Raw genomic sequence first — 25709 nt, forward strand, 5'->3', positions numbered from 1 at the left:
ACAAAAGCATTTAGCATAGTGCCCAGTACATAAGACGTGCTATGTAAATTATTTATTCCCTTTGCCCTTCCCTTAGAGTTTCCATCCAGCTCAGTGATTCATTATTTATATGAAATATAGTCTCTTTGAAGAGGTTTGGATAATACTTTATCCCAGCTATTCTCTAAGAAATATCATTCCTGTGCTCATACATCTTTAATATCTACCTACTTCCCATCAAGTAAAGTTCAGACTCTTGAATAGAAATGAGAAAGGAGAAGATGATGTAGAATCATTGATAGCTAAGGTATCATACTCACATTTTGAGACCTACTGGCGAGGGAGTGTTGGGGCTTAGGTGAGCATGGGGTTCAGAGGGAAGGTCCTTGCCTTGCCTCATAAACCTGGACCTGTAAAGGAGCTGTTGCTTGGATTCTCACTATGGTTGTCATCCCCACATGGGGTTGCAGCCCACAGTTTACAGATGAGGCACTGAGGGAAACAGAGGTTGAGTGATTTGCCCAGGATCACACAGCCAGTAAATGTCAAAGCTACATTTGAACTCAGATCTTCCCGGCTCTAAGCCTAGTATACCACCTAGCTGCTTCTTAGCTCTAGGATTTATTTGGTCAAACTACTAGATTTTATGAACACAAACAGGGATTATTTCTATTTTTATTTATTCTTTTGATTCCTCCATAGCATCAAACACAGAGCCGTATTTATAGTGGATACTCAATAATTGTTTGTTAAATGACTTTTACCAAGGCTTAAAATGAAGGGCAATATTACTCCCTAGGACCATATAAGTTTGGCACTGGCAATTGTGTTTCTTCTCTCTACCTGATTTTTAATCCTCTCCCCTTCTAACACTCCCTTCCATTACTTCTTTAGTCTTTGGTCTCTTGTGGTATACCTATGGAGCTTAAGACTGGGCACATGATTGGGAGAGCTTAGGTTTGACCATGGGATAATGCCAAGAGGTTGTGTGGTGTGGTAGAAAAAGTTGTAGATTTGGAGGAAATACTAAAAAGGGAAAGCCCACCAAAATAACTGTATAATCCATAATCTACACAAGGTATCCAAAAGACTCATGTACAATTGTAAAATATCCTTTAAAGAAATAAAGAACTTCATAACTGGAATGACATTCAGTGCTCATGATTTTGCTCTTGTAATTATTTTATAGTGTGAATGTGAAAAATCAGGTATCCATTTTGAACTTAGGGTACATGCTGCAATCAAAATCTAATTTCTGCCAAAACTTCTTTCCAGTTTTCTTAGGGAAAAGAAGAAAAAGTAGGAATGAAGTGTAAATAACACTTCCAGACCTCAAATTACACTATAAAGCAGCAAATATCAAAGCTATTTGGTGCTGGTAAAAAAAAAAGTGGATCATTGGGACAAGATAGAGAAGAATCAGCACAATTGAACGGGATAACCTATTATGTGAGAAATCTGAGAACATAAATTATGAAATGAAATCTCAGGGTTGGAAACAGTTAATGTTGGAAGGGATGTAGGAAGTCAGGTACGACTCTTACAGTAGGGCTGTGAAACAGTTCAACCATTTTTGGAAAATAGTTTTGAATTACAGGAGAAAAGTCTCTAAACTGTTCACATCCTTTGACCCAGGAATCCCACTACTGGGCATAAATCCCAAAGAGGACAATGACAAAAAGAAAGGTCCTATATACACAAAATATTTATAGCACACTCTTCATGTTAGCTAAAAATTGGGGAAAAATGTTCCAATTAATTGGGGAAAAGCTGAACAAACAGTGGCTATATTTTAATGTACTGAAATAAATTATTACTGTGCAGTAAGAAACAATTAATATGAGGAATTCGGAGAAGTATAAGAAGACTTTTATGACCTGATGCAGTATGAAGAAAGCAGAAACAAGAGTACAAGATACATAATGGCTTCAACAATGCAAATGAAGACAACTCTAAAGGAAACTAACTACTGTGAAAAATCATGGTTCTGGAAAACATATCATGAAACATATATCCCTCCTCTTGGCAGACAGGTAGGGAACTATGGACGCAGAAACTGTTAAATGTGGATACTTTGTTTTGTTCTTGCTTAACTGTTTCTCTCTTTTTTTTTCATACATGGAAGGTTCAGTGGTAGGAACAGGGTGGGGAAATATATTGAGAAATACCCTGATGTTTAAAAACAACAAAGGTCATCAATTTAAAAAGAAAAAAGAAAAAGCATTGAGCCCTCCTCCTCTCTGATGATGAAACTTCTTTTCAATAGCAAGGATGAGATTTTTTAGAGTCCTGAGTTTTATAGTTGATCACACACAGAATGAAGATAGATAATTTAAAATGTTTAATTCTGTCTTATTAGCTAACATAGGAGGTAATTTTCTGAGGTGAAAGTAATATAATAATGCTAAAACTGTATCTTGTGGGTGACAGGCATTATGCCTGTCAGTTTTTTCAAAAGACAATTATTGCATGAAATGTCCTTTCTTTGTATTCACTGAACCTTTTTTTTTTTTTTTTGATCTTCTTTCTATCTTTCCCTGGACAGCATGGAAAGGAGAATTTTCATAGATGATTCAGTAAATTCAATTCAGTTCCCTTCAACATATCTTAAGTTCCTACTATGTGCAAGCCAGTGTTAATTTTTAAGTAGAAAAGGGAAAAAAGAAAATAAAAGTATGTGTGGGGATGTGTGCACAATAATAATCTATTAATTCTCTAAATTCAGACATGTTTTTCCTTATTAAATTTTACTTTTTGCTATTATGAAACTGACAAAGACCAACAAAACTAAACCTTCTGTATACAAAGAACTTGAAATCTTATTACATACATCATATTTTTTTTTTTACCATTTTAAAGGTATTTATTAAATTCAGTACATTAGCCAGTCAGTGAGTCAACAAGTATTTATTAAGTATCTACTAGTGTACCAGACACTGTGCTAAGCTCTGGGGATGCAAGGAAAGGCAAATTCAGTCCCTGCTCCTAAGCAGCTCACAGTATAATGGAGGAGATGCCATACAAACAACTATGTACAAACAAGGTATATACAGGATAAACTGGAGATGATCAACAGGATCCATGAAATGATACTCAGGAGTAGTCAGAGAGGTAAGTGGAAAACTTGGAGAGAGCACTGACATGAAAACTTAGAAGACAGCATCAAGGAGAAGAAGCTAAATGACAATGTCAGAGGCTGCAGAGAGGTCAAGGAGAATGAGGATTGGGAAATGGCCATTAAATTTGGCAGTAGAGATCATCATTGGTAACTCTGGAGAAAGAAGTTTCAGTTGAATGACAAGGGTGGAAGTCAGACTGCATAGAATTTAAACGAAGGAAGTTATTGCAGTCAGCCTTCTCAGGGAATTTGCCACAAAAGGGAGAGAAGGTAGGGGTAATAGCTAGTCGGGATGAATGAATTGAGTGAGAGTTTTTTAAGGATAGGTATGTTTGTAGGCAGTAGGGAAGCATCTAATAGACAGGGAGAGACTTAATGAGTGGGGATGGTAGAAGGGTCAATCTGCTGGAGATGGGATCACTTCCAGGATGGGACAGAATCATTTATGCATGTAGAAGAGTTTGCCTTGGCAAAGAGAAGGACATGTGAGACAGAGTCTGTAGAGGAGATAGTGGCAGAAGACATGATCAGGAGAGGAGACGACAGAGCTCTTGGAGTGGTCTTAATTTTTTCACTGAAATATGAGGTGAGGTTCTCAGTTGAAAGGGTAGCGGTTGCTATGGAAGGGTTATGGTGAAAGGTTTGGAAAAACAGCTGTGGTGAGTGAGGAAGTGGGTCAATTAAGGAGGTGTAAAAGAATTACTTTGCTGCAGTGAGGGCTTATGGTGAGACCTCCTATGGCTCCCCCTCTCTCCACTCTTTCATTTGAGATCCTGGACTCTTATTTTACAGAAAAAATTGAGGTACTTGTTGTGAGCTCCCTCTTTCCCCTTTTTTCCTCATCTCCTGTCACTCATATGACTTCTGATACTATTTCCTCTTTCACCCCTGTCTCACACGATGGGGTGGCCTTACTCTTTGCCAGGGCTAATGCCTCTACCTATCCAAGTGATCCCATTCCATTCTGTCTTTCAACAGATCGACCCCTCTGTAATCTCTATTCTCTCACCTATTTTTAATTCCTCCCTATTCCTGGTTTATTTTCTATTTTCTACAAAGATGCTTTTGACTTCCCCATCCTGAAAAAAAGCTCTTCTTTGATCCTTCCATCCCTGATAACTATTGTCCAGAACACACTCTCTAATGGAAGGTGTCTCACAAGATTCTGTCCTGGGCCCTCTTCTCTTCCTCTATACTACTTCACTTGGTGATCTAATTATCTCACATGGATTTAATTACCATGTCTATGCTGATATTTTCCCTATTACTGTAGAGGACAATTAATATCCTCCCGGTACCCTAGGCTCACAACCTAAGAGTCACCTCTATCATACCCACTATCTCTCATAGACCCCCTCCTCCCACTCCCCCATATTGATTCTGTTGCCAAGGCCTGTCAATTTTGCCTTTGCAATATTTCTTGAACATGCCCCCTTACCTCCTCTGACATGAATACCATTGGCACAGGCCCTTATCACCACATGCCTGGATTATTACAACAGCCTGCTGGTGGATCTGCCTGCCTTGAGTCTTTCCCCATTCCAGTACATCCTCCATTTGGCCAATGAAGTGATTTTTCTAAAGCGCAGGTCTTACCAAGTCACTCCCACTCAATAAACTCCAGTGGCTTCCTATTGCCTCTAGGATCAAATATAAAATTCCCATAATTTTTATGATGAGGATAATCTACATATGAATTGAAGTAATTTTCAATGAGGGTACTAGTAGGGAACAAGTAGGCTTTCCCAGGGTATATGGAACACAACAATGGAACATATCTCTATCATCTCACAATTACCTGAAATGAATAATGTAGAGAATGTCAGATCTCAACGGGCATAGTGTTTGTTGACTATGAAAAAGACATTTGATTGAGTAGAACAAAACACTACTTTATAAGCTTGTTTGTAGAATGATATCTCCTATCAGTTTCAAGATAATTTAAGATTCCTTGGAAGAAATAAAAACAGAAAAAACCCTGTTCATTAACTTTTTTATAATAAATGTCACACAAAACACAGAATAAAGATATATATGCTTGTCAAAGGTGTTTGCTAGTGTAATGGAAGAGTAAGACCTTGCAGAGACTCCTGGAAGAGATCTGTAATCACTAAAAAGTGTCTGGTCTGTCCATTTACACTGGAAAGACTAAGTGGATAAAGAATGTCCGTTGTCTAGGGTTCAACATTAATTTCAGTGGATATCTTATAGAGCTTGCCCAACAATATGTATGTCTGGGTCAGATAGTTCAGAGAGACAATGAGCTGGGGCCAGAGTTAATAAGGAAGGGAAGATACACTAGACTGCTTTTAGGAAATTGCAAAATGCTTTTAGTAATCCTAAGGTTTCTATGAAAGCAAAGGCCCACCTGTTTAATAATAACATTTTTACCAGTGTTACTATATGTTACTGAGACTTGGAAAATTGCTGCCTCTGAAGAACTAAAGATGATTATCACACAACGGGCAGTGAAAAAGCACAACATATTCTCAAAAGGGAATGGAGAAGAGAAACAGGTGTGAAAGATGTCATCGAAAAATTGTATAACAGGAGGAGAATGTGTAAGAATATGGGATGTTAGGTAGACAGCCAGAGTACACTACTGTTACCTTGTGATAAGTAGAGAAACTGAGTTAGGTTTCTAGTATATTAAGTGGATGCACTATGGCAAACTTTTGTGAGAACATAGATGAGAAAACAGGATAGGGAGGCATGTGATCTGTATCACTGGAGGGAACTCCCAGATTGATGAAATCACAGATGCATTGTATGGTTTATTATGTTTATGATTTTCCTAACACTGAACCAACTCTGCATTCCTGATATAAATCAATAAAAATCTTTTTAATATATGTATGTAGCCTCTTTGTTAATATATTATTCAATATTCATTAGATATTTGGTCTTTTGTTTTCTATTATTTAGTCTACAGTTTTCTTTCTCTGCTTAGTCTCACCCTGATTTTTTATGTTTCTAGTAAACAACATATTGCTAAATCCTGTTTTTTAATCCATTCTGCTATTATCTTCTGTTTTATATGTAGGATTATCACATTAATAGTTATGATCATTAATTATGTATTTCATATACATACATATAATATATCACACACACATGTGTATATGTATTTGTAATATATATATATATATACACATCACATATGTATGTATGTATGTACACACATATACATTTTATATTCTTTCGTTGCTTTTCTGCCTGGTTGTTTACATGGAAGGAACTGGTGTAATAGAAAGGATGTGATCAACACTGATTATCTGTAATTGAAGTAATCTTCTTCCACTAGACTATCCCTCTTCTCTTTCTTTCACAATGGCTTTGATCACTGCTTCTTACCTGTTCTTTTTTCTTTTCCCTTTTCCTTTTATGCCCTGTTTAGATTGTCCTCTATCCCCTTTTCCTTCATTTCTTCCTTAGTGTACTACTTTTCCTCTCCCTTTTCTTTCCTCTTAAGACCATCAACACAGGACAGTATTTAATTTTTGTCTTTTGTTTGTCTTACTTAATTCTCCCAGGGAACCTTGGAAACATTGGCATTCAGCATTGTTACATTGTTAGTGGAGTTGTGAACTGATCCCCCCATTCTGGAGAGCAATTGGGAACCATGCCCAAAGGGTTATAAAAATGTGCACACCCAGCAATACCACTTCTAGGGCTGTATCCCAAAGAGATCACACAAGTGGGAAATGGACCAGTACGTACAAAAATATTTATAGCAGCTCTTTTTGTGGTGGTAAAGAATTGGAAATCAAGAGGATGCCCATCAACTGGGGAATGGCTAAACAAGTTGTGGTATATGAATGTAATGGAATACTATTGTGCTATAAGAAATGAGGAGCAGATGGATTTCATTACAACCTGGAAAGACTTAAACGAACTGATGCTGAGTGAGGGGAGCAGAACCAGAAGATCATCATACGTGATTACAGACACACGGTATCTGTAAGGACTAACATTGATAGACTTGGCTCCTCTCCTCAATGCAAGGCTCAAAGACAGCTCCAAAAGACTCATGATGCACATCCAGAGAAAGAATTATGGAATCTGAATGCCAATTGAGGCAAACTATTTGCTTTCTTTTTTTTCCTCCTTTTTTGGCTTCGTTTCTCCTTTTTCATGATTCGTTCCATTGGCTATAATGCTTCTTTACAACTGGACTATTGTATAAATAAGTTCAATGTGAAAGTATATGTAGAACCTACATTGGATTCCATGCCATTTTGGGGGGGAGGAGGGAAGAGAGGGAGGGAGAGAAAATTTGGAAGCCCAAAACTTGTGGAACTGAGTGTTGTAAACTAAAAATAAAAAATAAATTTATTAAAAAAGAGAAAACACTGGCATTCAGAAGAGTTCCTTTGATCTTCTCTCACACTAGAATGTAAGTACTTCATCATTGTTTAGGCCCTGCCAAATGCTCAACTGTATTTTTCTTTATTAGGGTTCTCTGGACTCTTATCTTTGCGTTTCTAAGTTTCTCTTAGCTCTGTCCTTTCACTAGGAGTACTTGAAAATTTTCTATTCCATTAAAGGAAATTTCATTTCCTCTCAAACCTGCTGGAGGATTATACTCAGTTTTGCAGGATTAGTTATTCTTGGCAGTAAGTCTTTATCTTTCGCCCTCTGGAATATTTTATTCTAAGATTTTCTCTCCTTATAATGGTTGATGCCAAGTCTTGTGTGATCCCAACTATAGTTTCTTTCTGGCTGCTTGAAGTATTTCCCCCTTTGACCTAGAAGCTCTGGATTTTGGCTATCACCTTCCTTGGAGTTCGATTTTAGGGCTTCTTTCAGGTAGTGTCTTTCTATTTTTACTTTGCCCTCTGATTCTACTAAGTCTGGGCAGTTTTTATACATGATTTTTTCAAATGTGCTATGCTAACCAAACTTTTTTCTTGGTTATGATTTTTAGAGATTCCAATGAGTCTTAAATTCTCTTACCTATTTCTTAGATAAAGGTAGCTAGGTGATGCAATGGATAGAGTGCTGGAGTCAGGAAGACTCATTTTCCTGAGTTCAAATCTGGCCTCAGACACACTTGCTAGTTGTGTGACAAGTCAGTTAACCCTGTTTACCTCAGTTTCTTCATCTGTAAAATGAACTGGAGAAAGAAATGGCAAACTACTCCAGTACTTTGCCTGAGAAAACCCCAAATGGGGTCACAAAGAGTTGGACACTACTTAAACGACTGAACAATAACAAATTTCCTAGATGAGTTATTTTTGATTATAGATATTTTATATTGTTTCCTATTTTCCAATCTTGATTTTGTTCTAATGTTTCTTGTTTCTCAGAATCATTGAGGGTTTTTTGATATGTCACCTGGCCAATTTTCATTTTCCTCCTGCCTCTGCTTATGACTTTCTGGACTCTGCCACCTTGCCTCAGCTGCCATTTCATCCTGCAGCTTCTTTTAGCACTTAGTGCTTCCTCACTCTGGAATAAGCCTCTGCCTTGCTGGCCCACTTCTAATGGCCAGTTCCTTCCAGGGCCTCCACTTTGGAGAGAGGTCCAGGACAGCCAAACTTCAATCCCTTTCTGGCTTTCTCTAACCTCCCCTCTTACCTGGCCTTTTGTAGCTCCCTTTATGAGCTGTCTTCACCTATGTAAGTTCCTTGAGGGCATGGCCTGTTTTTCTTTTTGCTGGTATTTGTATTTCTAGCACAGTGCTTGGCATATAAGGGCTTAATAAATGCTTATTGCTTTGTGCTCCATGATTGCTGGAGTAAATGTGGGAGAGCTAGGTTCCTTGTGCCTTTTCACAATACTATTATTAACCAGAACTCTGTCATCCCTTATTTTTAACTTGAGTTCTTTACCTGATTCTACTTATAGTTAAAATAAATGCATCCTTGTGAAGTAAGGAAAAATTAAGAATACTAGATGCTTTAAAATAGAAAACTAGGTCAGTTTTGAATTCTCAGATCTTAGAAAAAGAAAATTTGGATCTGATGGTTGTTCTTTTCCTATGTATATCCTCATCATACCACAGGCCCAGAAGGCTAGTTCAGGAATGTTAGCAAGCAAGGGAGAAACAGTTTTGTGTAACAGAAAAGTCACTATTCTGGAAGTTAGGAGATCCGGGTTTTAGTCTGGCCCTTCTATTAACTACTCACATGATCTTGGACAAATCATTTTACTTCTCCGGGTCTCAATTTCCACACATGTTAAATTAGGAGCATGGGTAAGATAATTTCTAAGGTTCCTTTCAGCTCTAAAACTGTGATTTTTGTGGTGCTATTTTCACCTTCCTGTAAGGTTACTAGAGCAGACATCCTCATTTTAAGCTGCTTGATGTGAAAATAAGTTTTATATTCTTTAACGTCCCTTTGAATTTTCACATTCTATGAATCCTTTTGGTTCTTTTCATAATAATTCACATCTATATTGTACTCTAAGATTTGCAAAGTGCTTTCCTCAAAACATCCCTGTGAGGTAGGTTGTACAAGTACCACCCACATTTTACAAATAAGGAAAACTGAGGTTCTGAGTGATTAAGTGACTTGCCCTTGAGTGCACACCAAATAAATGTTTGCGGCAAGATTCTTCTGATCCAAGTCTGGCATTACACCCACTATGCTACATTGCTCCTTACATATCTGGTTTAATCTGAACAGGGCTAATACGGACATACAAAAGTCTGATATAGAACTCCAAGTGTTTTTTTTTTCTATTTCTTTTCTTCTTCCTTCCTTCCTTCCTTCCTTCCTTCCTTTCTTTCTTTCTCTTTTCTTTTTTTGGGGGGTGGGAGGATTAGGATTGGGTTTCCCTATCTCACTCAGGCTAGAAGTGTAGCAGTCATTACAGACTCAATCTCTCTGCTGATCAGCAGAGAAGCTTTGACCTGCTCCTTTTCCAACCTGGCCTGACTCTACCTTCCTCAGGCAGCCTGGTGGGCCCCTACTCCTAGGGGCTCATCATATTGGTGCTGGACTTAATGTGGGTACCTGACTGGCTTTAGTTATATGACAGCTCAGGACTCCTTAGCTCAAGCCTTTATCTCCTCCCTACTTTTCAAGCATTCTACTCCTGTTATGTGCTCTATGCTATGGCCAAACAGGCCTACACAAGGTTCTCCAAACTCATCCTGCTTTCCTGTGTCTCTACCTGTTTACATCATTCTTTATGAGTTGAAAGCACTGTCACCTTCATCACTTGTTGAAATCCTAATCTTCTTTTAAGGCCTACCTCAAATGCCACCTCCTCCATGATACCTTTCCACATCCCCGTATCCAGTTCAGATCTTTCACTCCTCTATTAATATAATAATAATCATAACAATAATAATAAAAACTTAAGACACTTTATACATGAGTTTTTATGGATGCCTTTTGTTTTTTTATACTCATCAAAATGCTCCTTTGAAAAATGAAAAACAGTGACATTTGACAGAATATGTAACATTTTCTACCTATGTACATTTAAGTTTTGCAGTCTCCTCATATCAATTCTGTGAACAATAATCTTGTTTTATACTCAGAGAGAGAAGTAAAGTGGCTTGCCTAGTGGGGTCATATAGTATACTGTGAAGCTCCCTGACACGGAGACCATGACATTGTTGTTACTTCTCTTAAGCTATGTAGCATACTTTTTATTATGCTTATTTCTTCAATTATGTTGTAAAATTCTTCAAGGCAGGGGCTATGTCTTATATATCTTTGCATTCTCCTTAGTCCCTAGCACTGTTAATATTTGTTGTATTGATCCTTATCTTAATTCTAATGCTAGTTGATGTCCAAGGATTCACAGAATCATGAGAATTGGAAAATTGTCTAATTCATACCTTAACCAGAATTCTCTCTATAATCAGGGGTTCTTAATCTGATGTCTATGAACTTGTGTATTTTTTTAATATGTTGGTAAGTATATTTCAATATAAGTGATTTTCTTGGTAATTATATTTTATGTATTTTAAAACATTATTACCAGAAGGTGTCCCTAGGTTTCATCAGATTGACAAAGAGATCCAAGGCACACTAAAAGGGTTAAGAACTCCTGCTCTGTATCATCACTGAAAAATGGTTATCCAGTCTTTGTTTGGGGATCTCCAGTGGAAATGGCTGGGGTAAGACCCAGTACCTCCTGAGGGGTCCCATGCCACTTTAGGATAGCTCTAATTAATTGTGAGGAATCTTTTCCTCAAAACCAGCCCAAATTTGGCTTTTTGCAACTTTCACACATTGCTGATAGTTCTGCTTTCTGGTGAAGCAGTACAAGTCGCATCCTGCTTCTATGTGCGATCCTTGTTCCTCTTAGGACTTCTTTTCTCCATGCCAAGGTTATTCAACAAGTCTTCATATGGAAAGGCTATGTACCAATTCAACTGGGCTCTATTCGGCAGCAATGTCACCGTTCTACTCCTTCCCAAGTGATTCACTACCTTATCCTTCCATAGTGGTTGTTCCAAGCCTTCTTGTCTTTCCTCAAGCATACCCTGGCACCTCTTCCCCATATGCTGTCTGCTGAGAATCTCACATTTCACTAGAGTAACTGCAACTATTTGCCAAAAGCTTCCTTTCTCCCCTTACCATCTCCTATCACTCATATATTCTGCCTCACTGTCTCCTCATTACTTGCATGTCAGATGTGGAGGTGGCCCTTCTCACTGTAAAGGCAAAGCCTTCTACACGTGCCCTTGATCTCCCCCCTTCCCCCTTTCCAGCAGATACTCCTACTCTCATCCCCACTCTATCTTTTATCTTCAGTTTCTCCCTATCTTCTGGCTCTGGTCATGCTGCCTGCAAGCACATCCATGCCTTCCCTACCCACTATCCTTGCTAGCTGTTGTTCCCTCTCTTTCCTCTGTAATCCAGCCTCAGACACTTAGTAGCTGTGTGACCCTAGATATGTCACTTTACCTCTCTTTGGCTCAGTTTTCTCAACTGCAAAATGGGGACAAATAATAGCACTTACCTTGCACAGTTGTTGTGAGGATTAAATATTTCTAAAAAGTGCTTGGTACAGTGCCTGGCACATAGTAGGTGCTATATAAGTGTTTATGCCCTCCCTCCCCCCATTCCTTCTTGGCTAATCTCCTTGAGAAATTGTTCTACAGTAAATGCCTCCACTTCTTTTACTCTCCCTCTCTTCTGAACTCTTTGTGAGGTGGATTCTGATTTTATCATTCAACTGAAACTGCTTTCTCTAAATTTACCAATGAACTTTTAGTTGTTAAATCTAACAGCTTTTTGATCATTCACCCCTTCTGGATACTCTCTCCTTTCTAGGTTTTTGTGACACTGCTGTCTCCTGGTTCTCTTCCTACTTATATGACTGCTCTTTCTCATTCCCCACAGGTTCCTTTTCCATGTCACGTCTGCTGGTGTTCCCCAGTGCCCCATTCTTCTCTTTTCCTTCTATTGTCTCACTTGTGATCTCAACACTTCTAATTGGTTTAATTATGATGATTCCTAGGTGTATATATCCAGGCCTAGTCTCTCTCCTGAGCTAGTCATGTATCACCAATTGCCTTTTGGACATCTTGAACTGGAAATCCTTTAGACATCTCAAATTTAACATGTCTAAAGCAGAGCTCATTATCTTCTCCCAAAACTTTCCCCTCTTCCCAACTTCTCTATCACTATTGAAGCTGCTACCATCTTCTAGTTATGCAGGCTTGTAACTGTTGTTTTCCTTAACTTTTCACTCTCACCTGCATCTGTTGTCACCAATCTATTGTCAAATCTTGTTTCTGCCTTTACAATATCTCTCATATACGTCCCCTTCACTCTACTCACACAGCTACCCCTCTAGTTCAGGTCCTCCTCACCCAGTGCTTAGACTATTATAAGAGCCTTCTAATTGATCTCTGTACCTCAAATCTCTTCTGTCTCCAATTCATCCTCCACTCAGCTACCAGAGCATTTTTATTTATAGTTCTGACCATGTGGAGATCCTCCCCTCCCCCAACTCAATAAACTCTAGTAGCCTATTCTCTGGAATCTGATATAAAATCCTCTGGGCATTTAAAGCGCTTTACCAGCTGGCCCATTCTTACCTTTCCAGTCTTACTTTTTTCCCCCTTTCCACATACTCTATGGTTCAGCTACACTACCTTACTATTTCTCACACACAACACTTATTTCATCTCTCATAATGCACTGGCTTTCCCCTATGCCTGGAATACTCTCTACTTCTTGGCTTCCTTCAAGACTCAGCTCAAATTCCACATTCTTCAGGAGGCCTTTCCTAGTCTTCCCAGCTGCTATTACCTTCTCTGAATTTACCTTCCATTCACTCACAGCATATATCTTGCATATAGTGATTTACATGTTAGAATATGATCTTTTTGATGGCAGGGACTGTTTTAACCTTTCTTTGTACCTCCAATGCTTAGCATAGTGTCTTAAATATAATACATGGTTAATAAATACTTTTTGATTGGTTGCCCTCCTTTGCTGTCAGGCACCAAACTCATTACTCTAGATATAGTCAGACCAAGGTGGACTACAGCAGTATTCTTTATTATCACCTCCCTAGTCTTGGACACTATGCCTCTCAATGTAGTCAAAGGCTGCATTAGATTTTTTTTAAGCTGTCAGATAACATACTACTCTTGAGGTCCACTAATTCTCCCAGATCTTTTCAGGTGACCTGTTGTCTAATAATCTTATGTCTTACGTCTGTGAAATGTGTAAGACTTTATATTTAATCTCATTAAATTTTATTTTGTTATTGGATCAAGAATTTGGAGCTGGAAGAACATCCAGAGAACATCTAGACCAACCCCTTTATTTTACAGATGAGAAAATTGAGGTCCAGAGACATGAAGAGACTTGCCCAAGATAATACAGGTTTTATGTTTGTAAATCCAGCACGTTTCCATTATATCATATTGGTTATATTATATTCAGCTCAATATTCTAGCCTATAAAGACCTTTCAGAATGCTGACTATCATCTAATATGTTAGTTATCTCTCCCAGTTTTGTGTCATCTGCAAATTTGCTATGTGTGGCATCTATGCCTTTATCTAAGTCAATGATAAGAATCTTACCAACAAAGGACCAAGCAAAAATCCCTGGGGTACTCTACTGGAGACCTTCTTTCAAGCTAACAAAATTTTTTTTAAAATTAAATTAAATTTTTTACAATTATCAATAATTATTTTTATAATTTTCAATTACTGTTTTTTGCTCTCTAACCTCCCTCTCAAAAGAAAAACAAAACTCTTGTAACAAATATGCAGTCAAGCAAAAAAAAAATCCCACACTGGCAATGTACAAACATGTGGTATATTTAGTCCATCATTTCTTTGTCAGGAGGTGGGTAGCATTCATGGAATTATTAATAGTTACTCTGAGTCTAACCAGTTTTGAATCTTTCTAATCGTACTACTGCTTAATACACATTTCTTCTTTCCATAAGAAATGTCCATCTACGTTATTCCCTTGATCTTCCAGTTTAGAAGCCCAAAGAAGGAAATGCCGATGGCCTGGCATGACTTATTCTTAGAGAAACTCCACCCTTTGCCATCATCACTTCTTTTTCACTAACCATTTCTTTCCAGTCCAAAGATTGTTCTCCTTCTCAGAGAAAACAGATGCAACTTAAGAGTGAGGTTTTCTCTCTTCCCCTCTCAGGTATCTTTGTTTCATCACCATGTGTGCAAAGAGCCTTTGCTTTCTTTGCTCTTCCTCTTTTTCACAAGAGGCCTGTAACGACAACAGCTGTAAGACCCCTTGATTGCCCTTGGCTTTCCTTGCCAGCCTTAGTTCATTGGAAGTTTTACCATTCTTGATAGCTATCCTTAGAAGATCTGTGCCATGCTTTTATATTCATCTTCGGAAACCTCACTTCTGAAAATGTCTTTTACAATTTAATTGTGATTAGACATAATCCCACTTTTACTTCAGACAACTCTCATTTTTACTCATGGGTGGAACTATTTCTCTTTGTCTTCATATTTTCATTCTTGTTTCCTTCCCATCCCTCCTGGGCTGACTGCTACAGTAGCACTTTATGCTAGAGAATCCTCCTTATCTTCCTGAAACACTTTAAAACTGCTCTCCCAAAATTTAGGATGCAAGTCAGACTATGCCTCACTTTCATTTCTTTCTCAATTACAGACTCTAAGATAGAATGTTCACTTCCTGCTAGGTTCTCATCATTTTCACCCTAGCAACCAGTTCCTTTCCTTGGTAAAAATTACCCAGGGCAGATTTTCCCTCTTATTGGTTCCTTTACTTTTTGAAGAATGAAATTATCATTGAGTCAAGTCAGGAGGTTATTATCTACTCTGCTTTTGACACAGAGAGAACTATTGGCTATGTTGATAATGGGAGTTCTTCATTACCTCTGTATGATGACTTTGCCAGGCTTGTGACCTGTTTCCTGAGCTTCTTTTCATTCCTTTGCCTAGGCCAGGGCTGTCCAAAATATGGCCCATGGGCTGCATGCGGTCCGCAGTGCGATTTTACGCGGCCCTGCCTGTGGGTTCTAATTTTCATGAGTGAAAAAATAAAATAATAATTTGCATGGAATGCATATTAGATTATTTAATCCCATCACTAATAAATAATCTCATTGATGTTAATTTTTTTTGGTGTTTTTAAGCAGTATTACGGACGGAACATATCGCACAGAATTTTAAATCGATCTGTGGGAAGCGTTCAGTCTGTACAAGGCAGACTAGTCAGTATGCACCTACCTTTATACACTGTGCTGTCGCTTTGTTGTTTTGTGTTTGATTTCTCGCTTCACACCTTTGCCTGTCATACTGATGATGCATATTCCCTCACTTTCTATTAGTGTACTGTATTTTTTATTCTGGGTGCAGCCCTTGAATAATTATTTTATTTTAATGCGGCCCTAAGATAACCTAAGATTGGACAGCCCTGGCCTGGGTAGTCTTCAATGACAACTGATATCTCCATTGATCTTTGCCCAAATACTCTCCACCATGCTTCCCCCCTCTGATTTCTAGACTTACTTATGTAAATAAATATTATTAATATACAATCCCACTTTGCCAGCCCCTCCCTTTTCATGCCCTTTTTCAACTATTAAATCCTTCTAGAGGCATGTTTCAGTTACGAGTCTCATTCTCCCAGACGTCAGTGAAACCTGTGAAGTCCAGTTTGCCTCTCTGCATTAGGACCTCTAGTTCATCTTGCTGGGTACCCCTATTTTGTGCAGAGGCATCTGAGGCCATGGGTTTTATTGACTCTTTTCGTGAACTTTTTCTCTGGTGAACTTTTGGGTATTCTCTATTGCTATAAGTGAGTGAATAAGCACTATATAGCGCCTCCATATGTGCCTGCTCTGTGCTAGGCACTTTACAAATACTTTCTCATTTGATCCTGAGAAAAATGATTATTTTCTTCTTATATTAATAACCAATTTTGTATCTGGGACTCACAGATTCTTTCTTTTGCTCTTACTCATTCAAAACCCACCCTCTCCAGGACACTTCTGACCTTGTCCAAAATTGATCTCACCCAGACTATCTTATCTAGGTGGAATTTTTACAGTAACCCCACTAATGTTCTACTCAGGTGGGACTGGGTAGAGAACAGATCCTTTTGTATAGATTGCTGGAGGCAGAATGATATGAGTGAAGATGAGTCTCTTTGTCCAAGAGAGCTGACATGATCTGAGTCCTTCATTAGAAAATGCCCAACTCTCATAATATTCATTCTATTGTTAATTGCTAACCAATCAGTACTGATTTTCACCCCCAGGAACAACCCCTTTTCCAAAGGTATTGAAACATTCAGCAGGCTTTATGCGGGGTCTTTGCTTTCCAAGAGAACCACTGACCTTAATTTATTATCTGCTAGCCAAATTAATCAATTAATTATTAATTACCCAGAAACTATATCTCTCTGGCTTCTCATTTGTCTCAATCCTCACAACAACCCTGGGAGGTAGTTGCTATTATTCTCCCCATTTTACAGCTGAGGAAATTGAAGCAAACAGATGTTAAGTGACTTGCCCAGGGGTACCCATTAAGTGTCTAAGGCTGGATTTGAATTCAGGTCTTTACGATTTCAAGTTCTGTGCTCTATTCCCTGTATCATCTTGCTGCCTATATCACAAGTTGGAGTTAATCTTATATTAGCATACAGAACTAAGGCCTCAGTTGTGTTCTAAAATATTAAGAAATAATTAGCATAGTAGGCTGGAGTCCTAAGTCTCATTTAAATCAAAGACCTAATCAATCTTTCTTGAAGAAAAGACCTAATCAGGGAAGGAGCTTAATTCTCAGAAATGAAAGTCATTATTAATAATCTGTGAACAAAAACGAGTATGAATATCTTTTTTTACTTAATCCAGTTAAGGAAGGTATCTCTGTTCACTTTTGATCAGGATGAAAGAAGAAGCTTTAGAGCAGGGTTTCTTAACCAGGAATCAATGATATGGATAGATTTCAGGGGATTGGTCTGTGAACCTGGATGGGAAAAAAATTACATTTTTATTTCATTAATCTCTAACTGAAATTTAGAATTTTTTTCAATTATTTAAAAAAATATTCTGAGAGAGGTCCATAGGTGCCTCCAGCATGTACCCAAGGGGTCCATGACACAAAAAAGGTTAAGAACCTCTTTTTAGGAAAAGTAGTTATAGTGGGAGTAATGGGCATCAGAAAGAGGTTTTTTTTTAAGAGGAAGCATTACTTATGTTCTATGTAAGTAGATCCAAAATCTTAAACTTAAACTACATATATTTATTTTACTTAACTATGAAATTTTGTAGTTTGTTTCACAATTACTATAAAATGAAACTGGAAATTGCTTGGGTCAGAAAGCATTCTTTTTAGCAGCATAAACTCTCCTAGTCTGAACTTCCCTCAAGGCAGAAATGCTTGTATAAATTGTGTCTGAACAGTTTTCTTTCATGATTTCCGGTATTTTGTTTGGTGGATATACATGGGCAATTTTCTCCTTTCCCTGTCTTTTCAATTTAAAGGGCTTCTGCTTTGTAAGGCATTTTTGCCATTTTACCCCAAATGCGCATTTAGGGTTAGGGTTAGGGTTAGATATACCCCATGCTGGCTAAGAGTCTGTCATCCCAATAAATATTTTAAGTCATAAATTCCCTTTCTTGGACATATCCACTTAACTAGCTGTTCCCCAAATCTGCTTTTCTCTTTTTAAGGCCTTTTCTGTGATGAACATTGGTGAGGAAAAGACCACCTCTGCCCCAGGTCTTCAGTTTCTTGGTCAAAACTGTCATTTTTTTTGCAGTGCCTTCTAGATTTCTTCTGGCTTCATCTTATGTGCCCACATGAATCACCAGAAATGAGTAGTAGTCATCTGCATTGACAAGTCTTGGGAGGTTCTCAGCCCCCTCTTATATACATGTCGCAGCTAGGTGGCACAGGGAGTAAAGTGCTGGACTTGAAGTCAGGAAGACCTGACAGCAAATCCAGCCTCTAACAGTTGCTAGCTGTGTAACCTTGACAACTCACTTAACCTGTCTGCCTCAGTTTCCTTATCTATAAAATGGGGATAATAATTGCACCTATCTCCCAGGTTTGACAGAACTTCCCAGGTGAAAAATGGGGCAGGTAAGGCTGTACAATAGTTCATCTGAAGAATATTTGAGGGTTTTTGTAGACCACAGGCTTAATATTCTTGATGACTCAATAAATACACTATACACTCACATGAGCAACAAGATGATAGACTAGACATTTTCTCTGATCCCTTGACCTCTGAAACCTGTCTAAAATATAGTTTATGTGCCAGTGATAAAGTAACTTCATCTGTCTGTCTCTGTGGTCTAGAACACTTAATATCTAAAAGAAGGTAAAAATGAACACTGAAACTAAACAAAAAAACAAAACCCCAAACCCAAGAACTCACGTTCACTGATTCTGAGCTCACTTAGTACCCTTCTTCCATCTCTTGTTCTACTGGAAGCAAGGCTGTACTAGCAGACCAAAGGACATGATCCTATGCTCTAGTCCTGTCTCCCTCTTTTCAGTGCTGTGGAGACCCTGGCTCCAGGCTGTGGCAGTTGCTCAGGCCTCAAAAGCCAGCTTGGTCATAGCCCTTCAGAAGCAAAAGCCTGCTGAATCTGCAACCTGGAAGCACCAGTGCTGCAAAGCTCTGAGAACAGGCTCTGAATGGCTGCTGCAGAGCCAGAGAACTGAAGAGCAGAGTGAGATACAGGTCACCAGGACAGGACACTATACATGTGGGAGGCTATGCAGAATTCCACCAAGCCTGAGAAAAAGAGCATACCACCCAGCTGTGGCCAGTTTTGACCACCCAAAAGTTGTGGCAGAGACTTAAGCTGGTGAGCTGTGAATTGCCCAGTGTTGGAAAAGGCTGAGATGCTTTGAGATCCAGCCCCCCAAAAATCACAGTCAGAGGGAAGGGAGTCAAGAACTAAATATAAGCAAAATAAGGGAGAAAAAAAAGACTGGAAGTATTAAAGATTTCAGGAAGAAGAAAACTCAAAGTCCTTGAACATAAATAAATCAACAGGAAAAACAGTAACACCAGAAAGATATATGGCCTCTAGATCTAAATGAACTCAAGCATCTATGAACAAACACTGCAAAACAAAGGAAAATAATTCAATACTTGATCAGACAGAGGACCCTGTGCAAGTTGAGGAGAATATGGAACTACAATATGCTGTTCCTGAGTGGTTTAAAAGAGAAATCAGAGTTATGAGAGCTGAATTTATGTCCTGTACAGCAAAAACAATGAACACAATAGAAAAACTTGAATCTGCAATGACAAGGCTCACAAGAAGAAACAAAAGAAAGAATAAATTAGTAATGCAAATGCACAGAAGAGAAGGATAACCTAGAAGAAGAGAAGCAAAAAAACAATATCAAAAGAAAATATGTTCACTGTGCAACCAAAACATTCCAATCTTGGAAGGAGACAGGATGCATAGGAACAACCTAAGAACCACAGGTTTCCCAGAACAGGACAGGACAAAAATCCTTAACGTCATAATGAAGGAAATAGCAGAAGAGAACTGTCCAGAACTTCTGAACACAGAAAATGAAATTCCAATGGAGAGAATTCACAGATGGCCTCCGGAAAAAAAACTGAAGACTGCAAACTCTACAACACATAGTAGTTAAATTTAACAATTCAATTCAGAAACAAGTTCTGCAAGTCATCAGGAGAAAGACCTTCAAATACATTAGAATAATGCAAGACTATTCTGTACTCACTAGAAAAGTAGGAGGGAATGCAGTAATGTGTTCCAAAGAGCAGAGGATCTCAGGATGCCGCCCAGGGTGACACATCCTACAAATCTGAGTTTAACTATACAGGACAAAAGATGGATGTTTAATCATAAAGAAAAATTTGAAACATTTTTAGAAAGAAAACCAGAACAGACATGATTATTTGCTTCTCAAACACTCCAAATGACAGAAAGGTATGAGTGAAAAAATGTAGCACATGAGGACAGCAATAGATTGACAATAGAAAGACCAGTAAGATACTTCTCTCTAAACACACATAAGGAGACAGGGGTGACAACAGAAATCTGGTAGAGGTAACAGTGAAGAGGTGGACAGGGGATTACAGACAGAACCAGCTGATGCCATTCTTCCAGGTGAATCAATACTTCTTTTGTGAGACTCCATTACAACACAGGAGAATATCTTGCAGTTTCCCCTCAAACCCTATAAATGAGCAAAAATGACAAAAAATGGCAACAGTCAATGTTGGAGGGATTGTGGAGTGATAGGCACTACTAATACATTGTGGTATAGCTGTGAGATGGTACAACCATTTTGGAAAACCTTTGGAATTCTGCAAATGAAATGACTAAAATATATACTCTTTGAATCAGAGACTTTATTACTGGGCTTATATTCCAGGAAAGCTATCCATAAGAAGAAAGTCCTTAGATACACCAAAATATTTATAGCAGCACTTTTTATGATAGCTAAGAGTTAGAAACAAAGTAGATAACCATCAACTGAGGGAGGGTTAAATAAATTGTGGTACATGAATGGAATAGAATACTACTGTGCTGTAAGAAATGATATATATGATGAATACAGAGAAACATGGAAAAATCAGAGAACAAAGAAAAGAATTAGGAAACAGACACATCTGTCAAGTCTTCCAAACTGAGCTGGGGACATCTGTAGTTACTGCCACCATTTCCTTCTAGCACAACTTGGGAAAAAAAAAAGAAGCAAAAATAGAAATGGTACACTCAACTATTAGCATTAAATTTGAGGCAAAATTTAATATAGCAACCTGCAGAATTACTGACGTAGAAGAGGGAATGGTTTTCATTGGGCAGATATCTCAAATGGACATTGTTTCCATCATCCAGATCATCAATAATTCTTTTATTAGGAAAGCAGAAAGGATATATAAGAGAGATGGTTAAAAAACCAATTGGGACTGACTGTGGTCCTAGCAAAGAGATAAAAGACACATTCACTGCAACTTCTCACTTAACCACACAAATTATCCAAGCCACATTAGACTTATAAAGAGGTAAACTGATTAAGTGGGGGCAGCTAGGTGGCATAGTGTATAGAGTGCCAGGGCTAGAGTCAGGAACACTCATCTTTGTGAGTTCAAATCTGACCTCAGATTTATTAGCTGTGTGACCCTGGGCAAGTCACTTAACGCTATTTGCCTCAGTTCCCTCAACTGTAAAATTAGATGGAGAAGGAAATGGCAAACTACTCTAGTATTTCTGCCAAGAAACTCCAAATGGGGTAACAAAGAGTCAGACATGACTGAAAAATGACTGAACAACAACAAAAGACTGGTTAAGTACAGAATAGGCAAGAATTTTAACAATGAGAGTGACTAATGTGAGCAGTGAATAAATCATAATGCTGGCAGTAAAGAGAAGCATGAGATTCTGAGCCAAAAAACGAACTTTGTTTTCTGTCAGTATCCCCTCTACTCCACAATACGCTGCTGTATCCCACCTCCAATTATGCAGATGATTTATTATAACAGTATCTGTCAAATAAAATATTTGCTAGACTGTCTTAGATTAAGCATTAGCAGTATTGAAATGACTTCTGGAAAAATCATAACTTGAAAACGGCGATACATTCTTATTTGAAGATACTGTTGCTGGTGTCATATTCTGAGAATAATAATTTAATACAATAGTGTGGTAGTACATAACTTCACTTGGCATCAAGTGTGGAAACTAATTGGATAAGGCTGGGCACAGGAAAGGAAAGGGTATATGTGTTAATTCTATACAGATTAATAGTTCATTTATTGATTTAATAAACATTTTTTGGCTATTTTTTGGTGATGGGGTGCTATGGAGATGTGCAAGAAATAGCTGCTGACTTCCATGAGCTTATATTCTAATAGCAGACATTATACATATAACAATAATACACTACACCATATAATTAATGTTGCATGACTGGTGTAAATAATAATTGCTGTAGCAGTTGAGAAGAGGGAGAGAGTACTTCTGGCTGGTAAAAGGGGCATCTGACCAGTCCTTGAGAGATGAGTAGGATTTCAAAAGGTAGAGATGGGGAGAACAGAATTCTAGGCAGAAAAGAAGGCACAAAAAAGATATGTTTTATAAAACTATTAAACAAACAAAATATAGAAACATACATATAAATTTATAAATAAATAAGAACTTACATAAATGTGAGATAATAGTATTGAACTGAGGAGTGACTTGGCTAAAGTGGTATTTTCAGATTTATCTGGCTACAGTACATAGAACAGATTGGAAAAGGGAAAAGATTAGAGGTAGGAAGACTAATTCCTTAGCACAAGTCTTAAAGTGATGCTCCTTAACTAATATGGTGACTTGAGGGGAAGGCCAGCCCCTCTTTAATGACTCTCAAGGAGGCTGGTTTCAGTGAAATGGGAATTTCTTAAGCAGGTATTTGGTAGCAAACTTGATGATACATATTAGCTTTGAAAGTGTCTATATCTTCTAACTCCAGAGAAGCCACATACAACTACATGTTACAGGATTAAAAACCGGAGTTCTCCAAAGCATCTGGAGGTTATTAAGGGCCAAGAGAGCTTACTGTGTTCTTCCAGGCTCCAGGGTAGCTGAGATCCCTTATAGTATTTCTCTTACCCAGATTAGGATGTGAGAGTGACCGTGTTCCTGTTATCATCCTGGCTGCTGAGGTCCTATAGAGATGTACAGTATCTAGGGACAAGGTTACATGTTTAAATGCATGCTTCCTTCCACATCAACCATATTGCTCCTAGGGCAGAAAAGACCTATGTGAAGACCTTACTGAGAGAGGTGAGGAGAGATACTCTACAAAGATAACAGCCATTGCACATAACTCAGGTACACTTGTAGGGGCTTCCCTCAGAACATGAACAGGAATAACCTTGGCAAAGAATGGTTAAGACCTGCAAAGAATTCCTTCTCCTGATCAAGAGAACATCTATTTGTCCAATGATGAGAATTCTTTCAGGCAGTTGAGCAAATGAGACTGTACTTTGAAAATAGTAGGCACTCAAAAAATAGCTACTGAACTGGGTGGTAGATACATTTGCCAAAGATGTGGCAAAGGCTTCATTTACAGGGTGCTGGGTGATAGCTTGCTGGGGACATGCTAGGGAATATTTGTGCTTCAGGCAGTGGCTGGATGGGATGATCTAATGTTAGGATTCTACAATGAAAAATGCCCTCTATATATTATAAATAATCATATTTATCGACCATGATCATAACAGAAGTGGTAAAATTGGGAAGGAGAAGAAGGAAGGCTGCCAACTGTTTGTACTAAGCCAGACAACCCATATCTGGAATGTCCATATCTTTAATCAGTTAGCAAGCATTTACTACATATGATACTACATACTACACTATGCTAAATACTGAGAATACAAAGAAAGAAGAAGACAAGGTCCCTGCCCTCAAAGAGCTCACATTTTAATGGGAGAGAAAACATGCAAACAACTATTTACATACAAGATAAACACAGGTGTAAACGGGAGATGATCTCTGAGGGAAGGCTCTAGCCATAGGGGAAAGGGGCAAAGCAGAGACTGGGAAAGACTTGAAGAAGGTGAAGTTTGAGCGGAGTCTTTAAGGAAGCCTCTGGCGGTGAGAACGGAGGGCATGCCAGTTAAGGGACACCCAGTGCAAAGGGACAAAGAGTCAGGAAACGGTATATTGTTTTAAAATAAATGAAGGAGAAGAGAAAAAGAATGAGAAGGAGAGAAAATTACCTTTTGAGCAAAGCAATTACAGGTTAGTATTCACCTTTGAGCTCTTGAACCCTTTCCCACAAGCTAGAGCTATTACTGCAGTGGACAAACTCTGATCTGGTATTACACTGTTTTATAAAAGACCAAGAGTAGCATAACAAGTGCTTACTGAAATACCAATCCAAATGAGAAAGGAGAATATAGCCCTAGCTATCCAGGACAGGCTCCAAAGGCAGGCGGACACCCTAAGCATTCTCCTACTTCCCATCCCTCAGGGCCAGCTGATGATAAAACAGTAGTCGCACTTGCTGCTTACAAGACCCAAAAGTCAGAGAGAAGGAATGTGGCTTCTTTTGCCATGGAGGAAATGGAAGGTATTTTTTAAGGCAATAAATATAGGTAAGTTACAAAGGGAATCTCCATTAAAAATAAAAAGATTACTGGAGGAAAAAACTTGACAAATACTCACTGAAGTAACTTGGTACAAATGTTGTGACATTTCCTAGAGGGAAACTGCTGGCTTTTTCTAAGCCACCATTATTCCTTAGCTGAGGAAATGGGATTTTATAGACTTTGTCATAGGGGGAACTCCCCTGATTACTTTCCTCTTCTATTACAGGCTGAAGAAGATAAGACTGTTTTATGTTCCTACAACTAGAAAGAGATATCTGAGCAATGAAAATAATTTAAGGCTTCTTTATGTCCTGGAGGTAGCCATGAGTCCCCAAAGGCTATCCCAGGGGGGTATTTATTAGGACAGGTTTTCAGCATAAAGCCAGTGACAGACTGTTGCCTGAGGCCAAGTGCAGCTTATAACTTTTAGATTATCTAGTAGTTGGTTAAGGGTTTGGCCAAGGCAATTCACGAAACATGGAAGAATAAAAAATAACCCTCAGTCCTTACAATCAAAGTTTCCAAGTCCTTTCTTTCCTATTATTTCTGGTGACAAAGCAATCTTTTTTTTTCTTGTAAGAGCTCTGTGAGATAGTTAGAAAAGATATTTTTTTTTTTTGCAGATTTACCAATTTGTAGATTTTTATCAGAAAACAGAGGTTCAGAGAATTGTGAAGAAGGATTTGGTTGGATCACTGGATTGGAACCCAAGTCTTCTAATTTGTTCACTAATCCTGCCATTCTATCCCACTGGCTCCCTGGGCCTTCATATCCTCACTCTGAGATTAAAATTGGCTAATTAGTTACTAAATTATTTTTTCCCTAGAGTGCTAAAAAAAGTTTTATTAAATCTCAAGACATACCGTAGTATCCACAGGCTTGAGGACCTTCTGTGTGGGAATATGCTTTGGGCCAGGTTCTTCAGCTGATACAAACACACATCCTTCAGCACCCAAGGTAATGATTACTATTTTGCAACCCCTTTCTATCAGCATGGATCCAGCCTTTCCAGCTGCTGCAGGGTTACTAATTGTCAACTCAGTTAAAATCTCAGCCTAGAAATCAAACGGGAAAGTAAAGAAATTGACAGGT

At 38.3% G+C, this 25709-nt stretch overlaps 1 protein-coding gene across 5 annotated transcripts in view; it reads right to left on the minus strand.

Annotated features, from left to right (window-relative positions):
* Nucleotides 1–25709, minus strand: part of RBKS (ribokinase) — a 135551-nt gene that overhangs the window by 20326 nt on the left and 89516 nt on the right. For 3 of the 5 annotated variants that reach the window (XM_036749441.1, XM_036749442.1, XM_036749443.1), the window contains one exon: nt 25481–25672. In XM_036749441.1, coding sequence (XP_036605336.1) covers nt 25481–25672 — 192 coding nt within the window. Of the gene's footprint in view, nt 1–22175; nt 22581–23108; nt 23209–25480; nt 25673–25709 lie in introns of those variants that run through there. The other 2 variants (XM_036749444.1, XM_036749445.1) reach the window with 2 other exon arrangements.

Source organism: Trichosurus vulpecula, chromosome 3 (assembly GCF_011100635.1).
Source record: "Trichosurus vulpecula isolate mTriVul1 chromosome 3, mTriVul1.pri, whole genome shotgun sequence".
Taxonomy (NCBI): Eukaryota; Metazoa; Chordata; class Mammalia; order Diprotodontia; family Phalangeridae; genus Trichosurus; species Trichosurus vulpecula.